The sequence below is a fragment of the Kogia breviceps genome, chromosome 5 (assembly GCF_026419965.1).
Source record: "Kogia breviceps isolate mKogBre1 chromosome 5, mKogBre1 haplotype 1, whole genome shotgun sequence".
Classification (NCBI taxonomy): domain Eukaryota; kingdom Metazoa; phylum Chordata; class Mammalia; order Artiodactyla; family Physeteridae; genus Kogia; species Kogia breviceps.
Window position 1 is genome coordinate 145,915,868 of NC_081314.1, and position 20,336 is coordinate 145,936,203.

Here is a 20,336-nt window from a genome sequence, read left to right on the forward strand (position 1 = left end):
ATATTTTCCTCGTTCATAAAAAGAAGAAACACACAGGGCAAGGTGTTAAATCTACAGAAATTTAAAGACAAACTGTTCTATCATAGCAGCATTTGCTTACGGCAGCCGAAAGGCAGAAGCAACGCAAGTGTCCTTGATGGAAGAACGGATAGACAAAATGTGGTCCACCCACGTGAAGGACATTCCGACACCTGCTACAACACGGGTGAACCTCGAGGGCATCACGCTAAGCGAAGTAAGCCAGTCACAGAGAGACAAGCACCGTGTGAGAACACTTCTGTGAGGTCCCTAGAGACACAGGGACCTCCTCTAAGGTCTTCACAGAGACAGGAGGCAGAATGGTAGGTGCCAGGGGCCGGGGAGGGGGTGATGGGGAGTCAGTGTTTTTAGGAAGTATGGAGTTTCAGTTTGGGGAAGATGAAAAAGTTCCAGAGACGGACGGAAGGTTGCACTGCAATGTGAATGCATTTAAAACCACCGAATCGTACACTTAAAAACGATTAAGATGGTAAGTTTTGCACTATGTGTATTTTACTACAGTAAAAAATATTTTTTAAAATTTTAAGCTATTTTCACGGTGGATATGCACTATTAACGCCCTGGGCTCCAGGGTTCCTGCTGCTTCCCAAGCACATGCGTTTCCTACAAGAAGTAAACCACCCCCCTCTCATCCGGCCTTCCCTCCTCTGGAACGGATTAGCCACCACGGCGCCTTTGCCTGTGACGCCCGGCCCACGTGCTGCTCTGGGACATACTTTGGCACTGAGCTTGCGTCGCTGGGGGTGGCGGCCAGCTTCCCCAGGACCAGCTCCATGATCCGTTCGTCCGGCGACGCAGCCACAGGCTCGACCTCGCTCATGATCTCGGCCACTTGCTCTGCGTGGAGGGGACAGGACGAGCCGTGTCACCACCAGGGCCGGGGATGGAACGCGACGGAACCGAGACGACAGGCCCGAGGGGCCAACGTTGCAGACACAGATCACAAGGTTGACACGGGGGGGAAAAAACAAAAAACAAAACTAGCAATAGTTTAGAATGCACACATTTACCTGCAGATTTAGAAAAGCAAAATATTATTCTTAACTCAAAACTGGAGTTATAATCTGTGATTAAGTCATGACACTGTCTCAATCCCTTTTCATACCACCTAAAACCGAAACACCCTGATGTACAGCGGGACCTTATAACCGAGCTAAATCTGTCCTGACAGAGATTCGGCAATATTAATTTTTATAATTACACAAGCCATCCTGAGTATGTTCAAAAGCAGATCATCATTTTGTACAAGAGTCAAATATCAAATAACCACAGTAATAGGGACCCAGGCCTGACCCTCTGGACAAATGAAATATGGGAAGGTTACGTGAAAAGATTTCGCCACTTCACCTACTATGATGTCTTCCTAATGCCACTTAGAATTAGTGAAATAATCATTTAACAAGCTTTTCCCCTCCTTCTCCTTTTCTCTACTTGTTTATAGAGAAGCAGGGAAACTGTCCGGGGGAAGTTTAAACCACTTCTCCTGAGAATCTCATGCGAGGGCTGCTCCACTGAATTCTCTTTACTTCCAGGAAGGGATACAAATTTCTTCTCGCTCTCGCAAAAGAAATCCTGGGCTACGGCAGACACAGCAAACACACAAACTGCCCGGTGGTCAGTAAGGAAGGTAGTGAGGGGCCTCACTAGCGTCTGAGCATCACGTCTGGTCCTTATGTGCGCGACCCGCCAGGGGTCCTCTGGCACCAGGCACTTCTGGCAGAGGCCACGTGAGGGCCGAGGACACCGGCACTTTGGGACTCCCACACCCGAGAATGAGGGCCCAAGGTCCCTCCGAGCTCAACTGAGGCTACCGTATAGTCAGGGAACGGCTCTAGCCACGGCCCGGAAGCCAGCTGCGCGACCGTGCACAGGGGACACGCAGCAGACGGTGAGGCTTCCGCCTGATGGACCACCACGGCTCAGCAGCAGAGGAGGAGCAGCGGGGACCCGAACGCGGGCGAGTCTCCCCTCCACGCCGTGTGGGAGATGCCGGGCACAGGAAGAGTGCCCGGGGCGGGAACGCCAGTCCACGCGGAGACAAGCAGGGAAGCGGCTGGGGGGGACGGACGTGTCCTCTGTCCCGACATCCGGCGACACAGGTGGCCCCGCTTGTCCGAGGTCACAGCCGGCACACCTGCCAACTGCCCTGCGAGTCACCGGACGCCAAGAGCTGCTTCCGCGAGAGAGAAGGGCTCAGCTTTCGCCTCCGCGTGGGCTCCGTGCCGAGCTTTGCTGCCTGGCGTGGGGGCAACGTGGCCTCCGGTCCCTCCCCATTCCCTTCCCTGCTACCCCAGGACCAGCCTCACCTGCGGGCTCCTTGCCTTCAACAATGACTAGAGGCCGCTCTGGTTTGGATGCTTTGGGTTTTCTCCCCCTTCGAGGCTTTTTCTTCTGCTCTTTGGTGGCGCTGACGCTCTCGGGAACTGCGGGAGGCTCCCCCCGGGGCACGTCTGCTTCCTTCTCCGCAGCCGAATCCTGCTGGCCGGCTGGGGGGGCGCTTTTGGATTGTTCCAAATGGCCCAACAGGTGCTCTGCAGCGCAGGGAGGCAAAAGCATAAGGCAGGGCGTCCACTCCCGACCTCCATTTTGTTAGTTTTTAATTTTATTTGCTAATAGTGTGCCCTCTGCAGAGGCGAATAGACTTTATTTCTTCTGCTGTGAAAATGACAGCGTTTCCACTGCACCAAACACAACCACCATTTTAAAAAGTCAGGCAGGCGATAGACGCAGGGCAGTTTTGTAAAATCACGTACCGTTTTGTAAAAACTAAAAGCATGGGTACACGTGTGTGAGCAAAGAGAAACTCTGGAAGGACACAGCAAAAAGGCAATGTGGGTCTCTCTGTGGTGACCTCACAGGCAATTTTTATAGTCTTCTCAAAGCTCACTTAAGCTTTCGAATTTTTCTACAATGAATATATGATACAATTATTTTAAAACGTAGCCTTTGAAGAGGAATACTGATAAATATTCAATTCATAATGAACAAAATTGTCTTTCAAAACACTGCACGAAAGCCAAAAACCTTTATTTTCAATGGAAGAAACCTCAAAGAGCTCCCAAAGAAAGATAACTGGGCCACACACAGGAAACAGACAGAGATGGCCATGCTCCCTGAATGAAGGTGAGCTGGGCTCAGGCTGGCTGGAGGGCAGGGCACCAGCAAGAGGGTGGAGGAGTGACCCATGAGACAGATGGGGACTAGCGCCCTCAAGTGACCACTGGCGCCCGCCTGCACGTTCGGCCAAGGACAGATTCTTCCCATCGACAACCTCGACTGGCTCACACGGGTCTGGCCTCGGTGTGAAGTGGCGGCTCTATCTCCCCATTTGTTCCACGCTCAGGGCCCCTGTGCAGGGTGAGTGCCCTCAAGGGGCCAGGGAAGGAAAGGGGTGAGGGATGAGGGAAGGGAAGTTTTAATGCAAACAACGTTACGTGCTGCGTGTCACGGGAAGGGTTTGGAAGTTTGGCCACGTAGCAGAACAAGCTAACGATGAGGCCACCCGGCTGCAAACGCCTGGGAAGGCTACAAAAACAGAGACTGCCCCCCACACCAAACTAATGCTCTGCGGAGCTTCAGAGAAAGAACACTAGATCCCTCGCTGCCAGACACGCAGAGAACTTCGAGCTAAAGCACAGGTCCCGGGAGCAGGCCTGGGAGACACGGGCGGGGAGCCGAGCTGCTCCCTCAAAGCCAGGGAACTCCCGTGTGTTCTGCCGCCGTCCCAGAGGGATGGCCTGGAAGTGACAGAGCACATCAGGGTGAGCGCAGCACGGGACTCGCTGGCGTCTGGCTGAGCAGGCGCCTGCCCCTTACCATTCAGCAGCTGCAGCTCAAGGAAGGTGGCCGAACACACCTTGCACACCCACCGGCTGGGTTCCGCCTCCACTGGCGTGCTGCTCTCTGGGGTGCCTGCAGCTTCAAAAGACAAGAGGGGGAGGTGGTCCGGCAGCTCCTCTCTCTGTGCCGCCCAGCCCGGTGCAGGGCACACCTGCCCTCGTAGGAGGTGACAACAAGGACAGCGGTAACAACTGCCACCACCTGGGAGCAGGTCCGACGCTCCGGGCACCGTTCCTGGAGTTTTACCTACACGGACTCGTTCGTGCCTGTGAATGTCCCCATTTCACAGATGATGAGGAAGCCGGGCACAGAGCACTGGAACCAGAGCCTGACGCAGGGCTGTCACCAGTCACAGAAAGGTGGCCTCCTCCCAGAAGCCAGTCTGGTGGGACCAGACACCATCCCCCCACACAACTTCAAGAACAGAAAAGACGCACATGCTACGGCCCACATCGAATTCCCCAACCTCTCACTGGCTCATGGGACAAGAGAGGGCGGAACCCCCAAACAGCCAGGCTGTGTGCCCTGGTGTGTCCACGGCTCCCGCCCAGCGCTGGCCGGCAGAGCTTTCTGCCATGCCAGAAATGTTCTGTGACCGCCGGCCAGGGGGGCGGCCATGTGCGCCGAGCGCCCCTGAGGAACCGGACTTTCACTTTTATTGAATTTAGGTTGAAACAGCCGCCTGGCGCAGGTGCTTACCGCGGAGGCGGCGCCCCTCGCCCTCCCGGCACCCCCGTGGGAGTCTGGGGATGGGGGGAGGGGATCAGGGTCCGTGGAACACAGGGGGAGACCCTGGCTACTCAGGCTCCTTTCCAAAAAACTACCGACGCTCTCGTGAGGCCTCAGAGTTGGGGATGTAATGGAGCAGGACCTTTGATTCTATTACAAGTTAACCACTAAAGGCATGTTGCCTATAAGCTTAAATTATACCTAACGGCCCCTCAGTGGGAACCCTGCCTCCCAGGTAAAGACAGCAAAACTACAATACCTTTGTTTGGCTCACAGGAAACATCCTGACCAGGCCCACCTGTGAATGGCTGCAGGAAGGAGGAAAGTAACACCTCCCCCGACCGGAACCAGGAAATGCCCGATTGTATTCCCTCCCCTTTTAGTATAAAAGCAGCCTGGATTCTGACTCAGATGGTTCTTGGGGACACGCGTCCACCATCTCCTCGGTCTGCTGGCTTTGCAAATAAAGTCGCTATCTCTGGCCCCAGCTGGTCTCTCGATTTATTGGCTGCTGGTGCGATGAGCAGTGCAAGCTGACTTGGTAACGGGGACATTCTGAGTGGGCGTATGTTCGTGATTTCCTGGCCCGGGAAACTGATTCGCTGAACCCACGTGGCGGCCTGTCAGGGCTGGACGGCGGCCACCAGCCCTCACCACCACCTCCGCTCCCGTCTCCGTGCAGCTTGCGTTGACACGCACGACCTCTCGCAACCCCCCGGGGCCGCTCACCAAGCAAAACCGTCCAGAACAGTGACTGCACACGCGTTCAGAACCAGGAAAAAGCACACCTCTGTCTGTGTCAAGAAACAGCGATAGGGTCGCACGGGTGGAAGAAACAGACGGAGACGGCTGCTACAACCGTTTGCACGCATGTTCCGAGTCTCTGCACGCATGTTCTGAGTCTCCGTGAGATAACAAGCAGAGAGAAATGTAGCTGCAGTGGGAAATTTGGGGTTATACCGAAACGAGAGCAGAAGGAGCGGAGGGGGAGCAGCACAGAGGCAGGGCACCGCTGTGGGAGGTGCCCTGCAGCCCAGCCTCTGCTCTCCTCTGCGCCCGTCTCTGGGGATCCAGCGAAGAGATCAGGGACAGATGGAATAAAGGGCCAGATTCCGGTGTCTCACCCGCCTTCCCAGACGCACATGGTTCTACAGAGGGCAGAGCACTCTTGCACAGGAGAGGCTCAGAGGAGGAGGCCGAGAAGGGCTTAGCTGGCAGCGGGTACTCGGGAATAAAGGCAATTTCTTTTACTCTGAGTGAGCTGCTATCCCTCCGCCACGAGGTCCCTGCCCAGGAACGGAATTCACATAGGCCTGACCTGTGACCTGACCTTCGGCAGGAGACCCATCTCTCCGGCCTGGCGTCCCGAACGCTCGGGCCACAGGACTAACTAGAAGGACCAGTCGTGACCCCTGTCCTCCCACCGAGGGCGGTACTCTATTTTCCAAAAGTTACCTTTAAAAGATGAGACTTAAAAAAAAAAAAAAAAAAAAAAAAGACTTTTTAAGAAAAACTTAGCCAGCAATCAGAAGGCAATCCCCGATCCCAATCACTCACACACCCAACAAAAGAAGCGTCTACGCGAAATGAAACAGTAGCTGGTGGCGGAGAGACGGGGAAAAGGCCCACAGCAGGACGGCCAGCCAAATGGGTAGTGAAGTCCAATCACGTGGTACATCAGCCTGTACAGCTAGACCTCAACCACGCAGAAGTGCACGAACGACGGAAAAGAAATGGCAGAACTACAGGGGCGGAGGGCAGATGCCGGTTGCCAGGGGATGGGGTACAGAGCTGCACAAGGGGGCCGTCCGCGGTGCTGAGGGCGTTCTACATCTCGATTGTGGTGGAGCTCACACAACTGCCGACATTCGTCCAAACTCCAAACTGTCCACCTAAAATCGCTATTTTATTGTTTGTTAACTACACGCCCACAGTGCTGGTTTTTTAAAAACTATTAGAAAATGCTAATCAAAACTGCTAAGAGTTGGGGCTTCCCTGGTGGCGCAGTGGTTGGGAGTCCGCCTGCCGATGCAGGGGACGCGGGTTCGTGCCCCGGTCCGGGAAGATCCCACATGCCGCGGAGCAACTGAGCCTGTGTGCCACAGCTGCTGAGCCTGCGCTCTGGAGCCCGCGAGCCACAACTACTGAGCCAACGTACCACAACTACTGAAGCCCACGTGCCTAGAGCCCGTGCTCCGCAGCGGGAGAGGCCACCGCAACGAGAAGCCCGTGCACTGCAGCGGGGAGTGGCTCCCGCTCGCCACAACTAGCGAGAGCCCACGCACAGCAACAAAGACCCGATGCAGCCAAAAATAAAAAATAGTAACTAAAAAGTAAAAAAAAATGCTAAGAGTCGTTAAGATGGTGATGTTATATGTGATTTAAAAGTTCCCCAAATGTTATGAAATGTATTTGTAGTTCATTTTTTTCAGCAGAAAAGTGATTTTGAAAATCTGATGCTGACACAGCCGACTCTGAACCCCACGCACCCGCCCACTGAGACCACTGGGCTTCCTGCGCCCCCTCCTTCATCTGCCAACGGGCCCAGGTGGGTGTAAAGAAGAGAAATCAGCCTTAGTGTGAGCTCGAGGAGAACATGTGATTAGAAAAGCAAATCCACTACCAGAAAAAACCCTACAGATTAAGTTTTGAAAGGACTGTGCCAGGTAGAAGGAAACCCACTTCCCTCCCTATTTAAAAGTCTACTCTGCCAGTCTACAAACTGGCCGATTTCTATGACAAAGATTTTTTTTTTTTTTTTTTTTTTTTTGCGGTATGCGGGCCTCTCACTGCTGTGGCCCCTCCCGCTGCGGAGCACAGGCTCCGGACGCGCAGGCCCAGCAGCCATGGCTCACAGGCTTAGCCGCTCCGCGGCATGTGGGATCCTCCCGGACCAGGGCACGAACCCGTGTCTCCTGCATCGGCAGGCGGATTCTCAACCACTGCGCCACCAGGGAAGCCCGACAAAGATGTTTGAAGCAAATTCAAAAAAGAGAGTGAGCTAATGAGTCTTAGCAAGTCTGATGCTCACCTAGAAAGTTTATAGATAACGTAGAGGCAGACTGCTCCTTGCCCATAGGTCCCCTCACGACTCTTCTGGAACAAACTGGTGGCTCCTAAGGCCCCCTCACCTTGCTCTGACCCACCCCCATCGGGCTAAAGGTGCCGCGCCGGCCACAAAGGCCCCGTGTGATCTCACGGGCGCGTCCAGACCGGAGGCGGGACGGGGAGCAGCCGCATCTCCTGAGAGGCACAGAGGTGCCGCCCTCTCCCTCCCTGTCAGATCTGGATAATCAGGATCATGCAGAAAACCAGCTTTCCACGGGTTTCTAGGCCTCTCCTCACAGGCCTTACCTGCTCCCGTTACTGAGACGTGGGCACTCAGTAACCCAGCACTCCCAACTCACGGCTTCCGACGGGTGAGGTGTTCCAAACACACACCTGAGGCCGCCCTGGGCCCTGGGCCCCTGGCTGGGTGGGGCTGGAGCAGGGTTCCAGGGGCCTCTCTGTGCCAGGAGGGGACGTCGGGGGAGGGGGGAGGCGCTTGGGGATGGGGCTGCGCAGGAGGCCAGGGTGGTAGGAGACAACGCGGGGGTCCTAGGGTGGCTGCTACGTCCCTAGGTGCAGCAATGGTACAGGCGCCAGCAGCACTGCCGGGGCCGAGTGCTCACTCAGCAGGGGGCTCTCCCAGGGAGAAAAGAAACCAGGAACCCAACTCACCAACTAGTTAACAGTAGTCACAGCACCTTTCATCACATGGCCAAGAAATCTGTGCCTGCCATCGTCCCCAAACAGAAAGTGACAAAAATCGTAAAAGCTTTTTCTACAGTTTTAGAGTTCCTAAGTTGCTTATTTATTTCCCCAATTCAGAAGCGAGTTTAGGGTGACCACGCTGCCTGCCTGGTTATTAACAGCGCCCTACACTCTCAGAGGCCCAGAGGAGGGGCCACAGCTACCCTAGTGTCCTGCTTGGGAACGGTTAGAACAGAATCAGGAGGCAGGGATTGGACAACACGGTCCTGGGCTAATTTCATGAAGATCTACGCTCTCAAACGCAGCCCCAGCTTAAAGAGCCCTCCGGCGGCAAAGAGCCAACAACAACTGGAAATCTGATGAGGGGAGGTGACCTCTGTGTTGACTCTGACCTTGAGAGCCGTGAGGGGCACGCATGCCACCTCCAGGACACAACTGACGAGGTCAGACTCTACAAGCCAAACCCTGACGTGCAATCTGGGCTGGTCCCGGGACACGCATGGGGTAAGGAATCCACGACATGAGAAAACCAGGTCAGGAAGATCCCGGTGACCCTGGACAGCACCCGGGAAGTTGGCCTCACCTCGGTGCTTGAAAATGACTCCTGACCCCACTGCAGGTGCCTCCCAGGGGCAGGGGCAGGGCCAAGCACCCGGTTTCAGCACATCCTAGGGGCTAGAGCAGTCTGGTGAAAAACGCAGGGTCTCTCCAAATTCTTTCTGCCCCCTGTACTATCAAAATAAAGAAAGAGCCCATCAAGCCCAGTCTCCCTCTGCAGATATCCCTGTGAAGATGCAAACCCTCTACTCTGCCACCAGACCCCACGTGCAGCCGTCTGTCACCCCCGGAGCACCCCCCAGAGGCTCCCGGGGCCACCATCGCCCAGCCAGCCTGCAGTGACTGAACAGGCGCCCTGGAAATTCACGTCCGCCTGGAACCTTTGGGTAGGGTCTTTGCAAAGGTAACCAAGATAAGATGGGTCAGACTGGTTGACGGTGGTCCTAAATCCAGTGACTGGTGTCCTCATAAGGAGAGAACCCAGAGACACAGGGAGGGACCTGGGCGGGGATCGGGTGACGCGGCTACAAGCCAGGATCGCCAAGCGCTGCCGGCAACACCGGAGCTGGAAATACGGATCTTGGACTTCAGGCTTCCAGACTGTGAGACAACACATTTCTTTCGTTTCAGCCCCGGTTTGCGGTGCTTTGTCTGGGATGCCTCAGGGACCCCTCCGTCCCTCCCTCCCTCACACCGCCACGTGAGCCCACCGGGAGCAGCTCCCAAACCGCCGCACGTGGGACAGACCAGAAGCCCCCGGACCTGCGCGGAGCTGTCTGCACCCCGCGGTGCTCGCGGTAAGAGGGGCCGCCTCCTTGCGAGGACCCCGTTGTTTGGGGGTCGGAAGGAAGGTGTCAGCTTCTGCCCCACGGGAAGTAACCTTCGTGGCAGCAACAAGCATGTCTGCCCCGGGCAGTATCAGGCGGAGCCGAGTGAAAGCCCCGCCCTCCCAGGTCACGGCGCCGCCACGTGGGAGCCCCTTCACGCGGTCCCTCAAGGTCAGGCGGAGAGGATGGACGACACCCCGAGGACCCGCAGCGCGGGTAGAAAAGATGTAAACTCATCGGCCCCCCTCACGCGGTGATACCCCCGACCCCAGGTCAGCAGGACACGCACTCGGATTTGCTTTTCCAAAAGGATGCGGGGGAATCTCACGTGACTCCACCAGGTCTTTCTTTGACGACACATGCTACACAGGCGCGCACACGCGTGTACACACACGCATGCACACGCGCACCCCGACCCCCGGGAAGAGGCTGCTGGAAGGCGGCCAGCACCGGCTCTGGAGCCGGAATCCGCGTTCAAACCCTGGCTCCTTCCCTCTCTGCACTGTGGTTCAGGGAAGGTTCCTTAACCTCTCTGTGCTCCGTGCCCTCGCCCAAACCCAGGGGCCACAACCTGACCCCCAGGGACTAGGCGGGTGAGGGAGGCGTGTGAAGCCGCAGGGCTGGGGGCAGAGCTGCCCGCCAGCCAGCGCCTGGCTCGGGGCGAGCTCTTCTGATGGTTTCTCAGCCCGGATATTCAACAAGCAGACCTACAGACCCACCACGTGGTGTCCGGCCCGAGCCCTCGGTGCCCCCACGCCCGCCGGCCCTCCCAGCCCGACTCTCCTCGCTAACACCGGGCGGCTGCGCGCGGCCACGGGGCCGTGGGTCCCCACGGGGCGGCAGGACGGCGGACGCGCTGGGAACGGGGCCCCCACGTACCGTGGAGCCCAGGGCAGGCCTGCCTCAGCATGGGCTTGTCCATCCTCTTGGCATAGAAGGCCGCGTACCACACGCGCAGCTCGGTGCCCGGGGGGATGTCACGCGAGGTGGTGAAGTACACGTCGCTGCCGTGCTGGAAGGCCGTGAGGTTCTGGTGCCCGGGCTCCGCCGCCGGCCGCACCAGCATCATCCAATTGCAGTCGTCCTCGTTGGAGGTGTCGAAGCACACGGGGTGCCCGTCCTTCTGGAACACCTGGGGGTGAGCGCGGCCCGCCGAGGGGCCGGGGCTGGGTATCCACCGGTGTGCGTGTCAGCACGCGTGTGTGTGTGTGTGTGTGTGTGTGTGTGTGTGTGTGTGTGTGAGAGAGAGAGAGAAGGGGGGCTGCTGAGTGACCAGTCTGGACAGCACCCCATCAGAGGCCAAACCGTAGACCCCTGAACAGGTCCGGCTGATCACAAGCAACAGGGAAGCAGGAGACACAGCAAAAGGTCAGGCGTCACTGGGAGACCCTAGTTCTCTGCGCGGCTCAGGCAGGAACTGGGACACCTAATTTCTACCCATGGCCCAGGTGGGCGCCCGGACACGTGCATTCCGCTGCACGGGGAGACCCGAGTTCTGCTCCTAGGCCGGGAGTTATCAGGAGACCTGAGTTCTAGGCGTGGCCCGGCTGGGAACTAGGACATCTGAGGCCTACTTGTGGCCCAGGTGTAGAACCTGGACACTCAAGTTCTAATCAGTTTTCAAGTGGGCGTGAAGGCACTTGAGCTCTACTCCCGGCCCAGGTGCCATCGGGACACCTCAATTCTAGGCACGGCCCAGGTGGGAATCTGGACGCCTGAGTTCTACTCCAGTTCCAGACGTCATCGTGACACCTGAACTCTATACCTGGCCCAGGTGTCATCGGGACACCTGAGTTCTACACGTGGCCCAGGTGGGAATCAGGAGGCCTGAGTTCTACTCATGGTCTATCTGGGCATCAGGACACCCAAGCTCTTCTCCTGGCTCTGTTGCAAGTATGGTCAGTGACTTTAGCAAAGTTCCTCGATCTTTTTAAGCTGCACCCTCATCTGCAAAGCAGCACCACTGTTTGATGGATTAAATGCAGGCAGGGACCAGGGGGAGAAGCTTGAATATTTTGAAGTTCAAAGTAACCACATGGAATAGGGGGTTCCTGTCCACCATTTTCTGATGCAATCGTTGCTTCCTCGTTGTAGGAAGCAATCTCCCCCCTCTACTGGGCTTTTCCTGTAGGGGGTCCCCACTGCTAAGAGCTCGAGGCCCCCTTTGAGGATGGAGCCCTCGGAAGCAAGGGGAGGGGGTAGAGGGGTCCACCAGGTGCCTAATGACCCTGAGCCGGTGTGGGAACTGCTCCCCTGCCTTCCCTCCACGGGCACAAAGCTGCCCCCAGCGCCCAGACAACCAACGCTGAGCCTGTGCTGGAAGCAGCTCAATACGAGACACAGACCTTCAGAATCTGAGTCGCTGAAAGAAACCAAAACAGGCACAAAGGACTTTTTCAAAGGGGTCTCGGCCAACCTCGGGCCATAGCGATTACCTGCGTCAGCCCCAGGCCTCTTTACCTCACTGCTCCACGTAAAATAACGTTCTTTTCTTTCTTTGTAAACAAATCAAAATGCCTTTCCTTTCGCTCTACTGTGCTGAAATCTGCCTTGTAAACTCAGTTCTCCAAGGATTGGCGAAACTCCGTGGTCACCTAGATCATCTCTGTCCTGAAACACGTGGGTCTCTGCTAAGGGTCTCCAGGAAAGCTCATCCCTCGGGGTAACCACTGCCCGACCAGCACCTGTTCCTCTCTGTTTATTTCACAGGGGTTTTTGAAGGCTGGCTGAGGCTGGGCGCATACTGGGTGCGGGGACAGAACTGTGACTGACACCCATGTCCCTCGCCTCACGGCGCCTCCGTGGGTCTCACTTTAAGCGATCCAAGCCCTCCCACCGATTTCCTTCCATTTCGTTTTTCTCAGTGTCATATAAAAGCTGTCATTTTCCAGCCTGATGTGCTTTTCAGGACTGCCAAATTTTGCACTGGCCTCTCATCAAGGCCTCAACAAGACACCTTCCTTTCGAAAAAGCCTTGCAAAGTATCCTGCACTCTGCACCGGTGTGAAAATACTAAAGTACCCCTGCAAAAATCCACAGAAAGCCCCCCCACCTAAAGCCTGCACTGGGGGTCTACTCTTGCATATGTTTCAAATAGACTCTCTTTAATGTCTTGCAAAATACTAACTTAACCCTGATGCTCTTGTGATAGAAAAACAAACTAAAAAACAATGTGAACATTGTCTTGGAAATTCAGCAGAACTGTAATACCTAGAGCTGTTTCCAAGACATTTATGAATCGCTGGAACTCAGCAGGCATCGCCCCATCTGCACGAGGAGGGTCACAAAGCAGGGGTTCTGCCTCCCCCACTGGCCCCAGCTTTTTTACCTTCAATGGAAACGCAGACTCCTTCTCCCACTTGGCGACTCTCCTCGACTCAAATGGGCCAAACTGCGTGCGCTTGACGAGCTGGGTCACAGCAAACACCCCCTCGGCTCCATCTTCCAGGCGTCTGATCTCCAGGTTGGAGGGAAGGGACGACCTAGAAATAGAACAAAGCAAGAGACTCTCGGCCCCGGGCATCCACTGACCGAGATGCCACCCATACCAGGGGACAAGAGGGTTACGATGACAGAAAAGGTCGCTCTCACTGGCCCCCAGAGTAGGCGATAGAGGGGCGCTGACTCGAGGATGCGTTTAAAATCCCTGCCCAGGAGACAGAGCCGATGCGTGTGTATATGCGCGCGTGCACACACGCACACACACACACACGCACGCGCACGCGCACACACACACACACGCACACACATCCTAAGTGCGGGCTTCAATCGGCCAACAGAGAGAGGAGGACCACAGAGAGACCACAAAGAGGTGCCACGTGTAAAGTACCACGGGGAAGACCAGAAGTGCCACCGCATTCCAAAGACCAGAAAAGCATTTCCAGCCAGGCTGCACTGGGCTGGTTTCATTGAGGATGAGGCCTTTCTAAGGACACTCGGAGAATATCAAGGATGGGGCACGCGTGCCAGCGGGAAGGCATGTGGGCTGCGACCCTGCGTGAGCCAAGGCCAGGGCCAGCCTGGCCCAGGTCGGGAGTGGGGCGGACCCCCAGGGCGCCCGGAGCACACACCCCTCGCCGGAGCGAGCCGGGGGGCTGGGACGAGGAACCCATCACAGAGGGACCGACGGCTCCCACGGGAACTTTGTGGGCAACAGGCAACCACTGAAGGTTTTTGGAAGAGAGCTCCTCAGATCCGTACTCCAGGCGAAATGAAATTCGTCATCTCCCTGCTTTGTGCAGGGAAGTCACAGGAAGACAAGTAAATAAAGAGGCTGGGAAAACCAGTCGGGCGGCTTCTAGGAACAGCGTTGATTAGATGACAATTTTAGCGCCACTACATGCCAGGCCCTAAATCAGGTGTAACGATCACAGCAACTTGCCAAGGGGTGGTTATTCTCTCCACTTTACAGATGAGGCAACTGAGGTGCGGACAGGAGCACGTCTCGTCCGGGTTCCAACAGCTACGACACGGTGGGTGGGGCTGTGCCCCCCCCCCCCCAGGGAGACGCGGACTGGTAGAGCTACGGGGCCCCCTCGCCAGATCGAGGTGCTGGTCCAGAAGCTGCCACAGCGCTGCCCGGCCGCCCGCGCCCCCTCCCTCGCCCTCAGTGGGCGCCTGTTGGACGGCAGGCCTGGGCTCGGACCACAGGGGAGGCTGAACAAGCTCGGCCGTGGCCGCTCGCCGCATCAACCGACCCAGCGCATCGGCTGAACCAGGAACTAGATAAGAGACACTGACCCTGAAGCATCTGCAACAAGCCTCGGCTCATCCTGGCGGCAGGAGACGCGGCTCACGGTGGGACGGACATTTCGGACGGCCTCAAACGTGAGGACAGCCCTTCTCACCGAAGTCTCTCCCACTTCCTCTTTTGCTGTCCACCCCAACCCCCCGCTTTACGTAGACACACAGGCCACCAGGCTCTTGCAGCAGGTGACACGCCGAAAACCCCATTTGACAGGCAGGACGATAAAAGCACCTCAAAGTGGTCACTCACCTTGCCCTGCTTAACACAAAGGAGTCTTTGACCATGACCACTGGACCCAGCTCGGGACATTCAGAGTCGTGGTACTGGCTGCAGTCTTCACACCCTGCAAACACACAGCCCAGCGTCAGAGGGGGCGTTGAGTGGGGAGGGAGGCGCCCCCAGAGCATCGCGCGGCCTGGGGGTGAGCGACAGTGCTCCCCGCGAATGCAGAAAGGGTGCGACGCGGGACGTGCGCCCCCAGGAGAAAACCCAGCCCCACGGCGTGCTGCAAAGCAGACCAAGCCCCCTCTGTGGGGACGGGGGACAGGGGTGTCCCCAGGGAATGAGCGTAAATGAAAATTCACCAACTTAACCTGTTTATCATAAATCTAACATGTTGTAAACCTCTTTCTAAAACCTGGGGTTACTTATCTGAGTCAACTGCCACCCCTGCCGAGTGCCCTTTGCCGGGAGGTCTCAGAAAGATGATCCTTTTAAAACTGTACCCGGCAGCACATTTCTCGTGTCATAAATCGTGGTTCTTAAAACAAGCAAGACCACGTCTAAAGGAGACAGCTCTTCTCTACCATAAAAACCAAGCGTGGACGTGGCTTGGCCTTCCAGGGTGAGGACGGGCCACGGGCCACTTACAGATGAACATGATCTCCTCGTTCCCGTCTTCAGCCATCGCCGCCACCTGTCAGGACAGAGCGCTGCGTTAGTGATCAGCTTTGGGCCACAGGCATTTTTAAAATTGAAGAAGAGTTGATTTACAATGTTGTGTTAATTTCTGCTGTACAGCAAAGCGATTCAGTTACATTCTTTTTCAGATTCTTTTCCACTGGCGTTTTTAAAGACAGTCCCTGCTAATGGCCCCCCTCGAGCCTGTGTAGGGACTGACTTTGTGCTTTTTAAGAAATTTTTCATTTTATTTTATTGGTCCTGCCACGTGGCTTGCGGGATCTTAGTTCCCCGACCAGGGATCGAACCCGGGCCCCTGGCAGTGGAAGCGCGGAGTCCTAACCACTGGACCGCCAGGGAAGTCCCTGACTGTGCTTCAAAGGAAACAGGCAGCAGGGTCCCCTTTATCGTGGGTTCGGGTGGGGGCCTTGAAATGTTTTCTAACCTAGAATGATGCTGCGTTTTAATGAGCCATTGATGTGAATGGCTCTCAATTAGGACGTCTTCATGAACTCAGGCTTTCATCTTTCATATCAGCCATCCGTTTCCAGTTGTAAAATAAATATACCACTATTTTAAAAAGTCCGTTTTCAAACTGCCACTTCTATTCTTTCCTCCCTCACGGGACCGTGACTTCCTCCGGGGCAATCACATCACACGCGACCTCCATTTTCTTCCACCTGCTAACCTGTGCGTGACACCAAATTTCTCTCGGCGGGGACCAAGCACCGCCTGACATCATGGAGGAGAGCCCGCCTGCTCTCCACAAAACCTTCATCACAACCGGTCACTTCTATCTCCTATTCAACCTTGAGGTTCACCTCCACAGCGGGCAGCTGCGCTCAGGCCCCCCGCATGTTCGGGGGCGATCTGGACATGTTCAGATGGGGCCTCAGATTCCTGATCTATAAAATGGAAATTAAAATGCCCACCTCGTGTAGTTCTGGGGGGAGCACAAAGTGAGAAACACCCGGTGTTATGTGCCACTCAATAATCGTTCCCCTCCCCTCCCACCCCTCCATCCCCAGCTAAGCTAACTCAGCACATCCTTCCTGCATCCCACTCCTGGTCAAGCCCGGGTGTAGCACTAGGTACCTTTCTGGGGAGGCACACAGGCCGGCGCTCCACGAATGCCGATTCCACACGCCCTCTGCCCCATTTCCATCCCCGGAGCTTTTGAAGAATGAATAGCAGACAAAGGCAAAGTCCAAATGAAAACTGATTTGCTGAACACATGATTAGTTGAAAGGTCCACCAGAGAAGAGTGAATTAGTTATAATGAAACCAGGCAGAGAGATGACGTTTCCAATTTGCCCCTAAAATGCCAAGGATCAACAACCAGGGCATATTTTTTCCCCAAACGCAGCAGTTTTTTCTGTTCCTGGCGACACCCCTTTACATTACAAGATGCCTCATGTGGCCTCAGCATGTTTAACTTGGTGTTTCCTGGTTGATGGGCTCCACGGGTGGGGTCAGGGGCCAGTCTGGAACAGGGGCAACGGCTGGGCACGGAGCAAAAGGCGAGGAGGGACAAAGAGGCAGAGGAAACACATGAAAACCCGCTTTCATGAGCTGCTGAGGGGCCCCCAGGAGCTTGAAACCGTCCGCCCATCAGCAGGACCCCGCTCTACCCACCAACACCAGCTCACGGTCAAGGGAGTCCTGCAAGAACGGTGGGCTCTTAAGGGAGCCCTCAAACTGCCTACAAAGCTGGCAGCATCGGAGGGCGCGGACAAAGGGCACCGTTCTGGCCTTCCTCGTGGCCCAGTGTGGCCGCCTCCCCTGTGCCTGCCTCTGGTCTCTGGCCTCTCAAGACTTCCACGTCTTGGCTACTGTAAATAGCGCTGCTGTGAACACTGGGGTGCATGTATCTTTTCAAATTCGAGTTTTCTCCAGATATATGTCCAGGGGCGGGATTGCTGGATCGTATGGTGGCTCTATTTTTAGTTTTTTAAGGAACCTCCATACTGTTCTCCATAGTGGCCGTATCAATTTACATTCCTACCAACAGTGCAAGAGCACTTGTTATTTGTAAACTTTTTAAAGATGGCCATTCTGACCGGTGTGAGGTGATACCTCCTTGTAGCTTTGATTTGCATTTCTCTAATAATTAGCGATGTTGAGCATCCTTTCATGTGCCAATTGGCCATCTGTATGTCTTCTTTGGAGAAATGTCTATTTAAGTCTTTTGCCCATTTTTAGATTGGTTTGTTTTTTTGTTATCGACTTGTATGAGCTGTTTGTGTATTTTGGAAATCAAGTCACATTGTTTGCAAATATTTTCTCCCATTTCATAGGTTGTCTTTTCATTTTGTTTATGGTTTCCTTTGCTGTGCAAAAGCTTATGAGTTGGATTAGGTCCCATCTGTTTATTTTTGCTTTTATTTCTACTGCCTTGGGAGACTAAGAAAACATTGCTATGGTTTCTGTCAGAGAATGTTTTGCCTATGTTCTCTTCTAGGAGTTTATGGTGTCATGTCTTATATTTAAGTCTTTAAGGCATTCTGAGTTTATTTTTGTGAATGGTGTGAGGGTATGTTCTAATTTCATTGATTTACATGTAGCTGCCCAACTTTCCCAGCATCACTGGCTGAAGACACTGTCTTTTCTCCATTGTATATTCTTGCCTCTTTTGTTGAGATTAATTGACTATAGGTGTATGGGTTTATTTCTGGACTCTCTATTCTGTTCCATTGATCCATATGTCCATTTTTGTACCAACACCATGATGTTTTGATTACTGTAGCTTTGTAGTATTGTCTGAAGTCTGAGAGTTAAGCCTTCAGCTTTGTTCTTTTTCCTCCGGATTGCTTTGGCAGTTCTGCATCTTTTATGGTTCCATATAAATTTTAGGATTATTCTAGGTCTGTGAAAAATGTCACAGATAATTTGATAGGGACAATTAATCTGTAGATTGCTTTGGGTAGTATGGCCATTTTAACAATATTAATACTTCTAATCCAAGAGCATGGGATATCTTTCCATTTCTTTAAATAATCTTTAATTTCCTTTATCAATGTTTTATAGTTCTCAGCATATGTCTTTCACCTCCCTGATCAGGTTTATTCCTACGTATTTTTTTTTGGGGGGGGAATGCAATTTTAAAAGAGATTGGTCATTTTTTACTTTCCCTTTCTAATATTTCACTGTTAGTATGAAGAAATGCAACAGATTTCTGTTTGTTAATCTTGTATCCTGCTACTTTGATGAATTCGTTTATCAGTTCTAGTCGTTTTTGTGTGGCACCTTTAGGGTCTTCTATATAGTATCATGTCATTTGCATATAATGACAATTTTACCTCTTCCCTTCCAGTTTGGATATCTTTTATTTCTTTTTCTTGTCTGAGTGTTATGGCTAGGACTTCCAATACTAACTATGTTGAACAGAAGTGGTGAGAGTGGGAATCCTTGTCTTGTTCCAGATTTTAGCACGAAGTCTTTCAGCTTTTCACTGTTGAGTATTATGTTGGTTGTGGGTTTGTCATAAATAACTTTTATAAAGGAGCCTCTTGAAGTCTGTGTTGTGCTGGCAAAATCCCTCTGGTGTGCAGAATGCTCCTTTGCAGAAGGGAAGTCCAGTCTCCAGACTTCTCCAGCATGTAAGAAATCCCAGACCAAGGGATTGTAAATAGTACTGTTGTAGGGAAAATGACAGAAAAATATTCAAAGTGTGAGATTCAGCCATTTTAACCACCGATCCTGGGGAAACTTACTTATACCAGTGGTTCTCAGTGCGATCCCTGGACCAGCAAACAGTAGCACCAGCGGGACCTGGGAATTTCTCAGAAATGCGAATTCTTGGGCCCCTCCCCAGACCTGCTGGGCTGAGGCCCTGCACTCTGTGTATCTGCAAACCTCCAGGTTATTCTGATGCAGCTCAAATCTGAGAACTGCTGCTTAACCTTCAATCCTTTTAACACTTACATGATTACTACTGCAAAAAGCAAACAAAGTAACTACAACAGTGATCACTGGGGGACCACAGTAATCACGTCAGGAAACCAGATTCGTCATGAGGGTCAGTTAGGCTTAGACCAGGAGTATCTGTGTGTAACTTGGTGGGAAATGGGGAGCGAGGGGAGATTTGGGGCAGATGTTCTCTGTGACACTTGAGGTTTACTCAGCAGTCCCCATGATTACAACTGTTAAAAACAATTCTGAAAAAGAAGACTAAAGTGAAAGAAATCAGTTTACCTGGTTCAAGCTTAATTATAAAGGACAGTAATAAGGACTTTGGTATTGGTAGAGGGATAGACACACAGATCAATGGAAATGGAGAACAGACTCACAGAAGTATGCTCAACTGATTTTGGACAAAGGGGAAAAGTAGCTCAGTGGAGGAAGGATGGTCTTTTCAACAAAAGGTGCTGGGGCAACTGGACATGCAGAGGCAGGGAAAAACAAAAAACATCTGTGACCTCACATCTCACACCAAGATGAATTCATAATGGATCAGAGACTTAAAACATAAAACAGTAAATTTTTTTTTAGAAAAACAGGAGAACATCTTTGAGATCTAGAACTAGCCAGTTTTTAGACTTGTCACCAAAAGCATAGTTTATTAAAGGAAAATTGACAAATGGGACTTCACCAAAATTTAACATTTTTGCTCTACAGAAGATGCTGTTAAGAGGATGAACAAAGACCAGGAGACATTTTTGCAAACCACGTAACCATATGCAGAATATGCAAAGAACTCTCAAAACCCAACAGTAAAAATGCAAACAAGCCAATTAGAAAATGGGCAAAAGACATGAATAGACATTTCATCAACAAAAACACTGGAATGGCAAGTAAGCACATGAAAAGATGTCCAACATCACTAGCTGCCATGGAAACGCAAGTAAAAACCGCAAGGACACCACTACGCACCTTTCAGCACGGCGGGATGCCGGTGGGGATGAGGAGACTGGGACATCTGTGTCCGCTGGTGCGAGTGGAAA

General features: G+C 53.4%; 1 protein-coding gene across 5 annotated transcripts in view; it reads right to left on the bottom strand.

Moving 5' to 3' along the window:
• The window catches only part of PRDM15 (PR/SET domain 15), a 58,508-nt gene that overhangs the window by 28,293 nt on the left and 9,879 nt on the right, over positions 1-20,336 (bottom strand). For 3 of the 5 annotated variants that reach the window (XM_067035148.1, XM_059064728.2, XM_067035149.1), the window contains exons 2-8: positions 15,364-15,409; positions 14,743-14,836; positions 13,075-13,228; positions 10,626-10,878; positions 3,856-3,957; positions 2,346-2,570; positions 756-876 (exon numbers count right to left, since the gene is read on the bottom strand). In XM_067035148.1, the coding sequence (XP_066891249.1) occupies positions 756-876; positions 2,346-2,570; positions 3,856-3,957; positions 10,626-10,878; positions 13,075-13,228; positions 14,743-14,836; positions 15,364-15,400 (986 nt within the window). In that variant the 5' untranslated portion in view covers positions 15,401-15,409. Of the gene's footprint in view, positions 1-755; positions 877-2,345; positions 2,571-3,855; positions 3,958-10,625; positions 10,879-13,074; positions 13,229-14,742; positions 14,837-15,363; positions 15,410-20,336 lie in introns of those variants that run through there. The other 2 variants (XM_067035147.1, XM_067035150.1) reach the window with 2 other exon arrangements.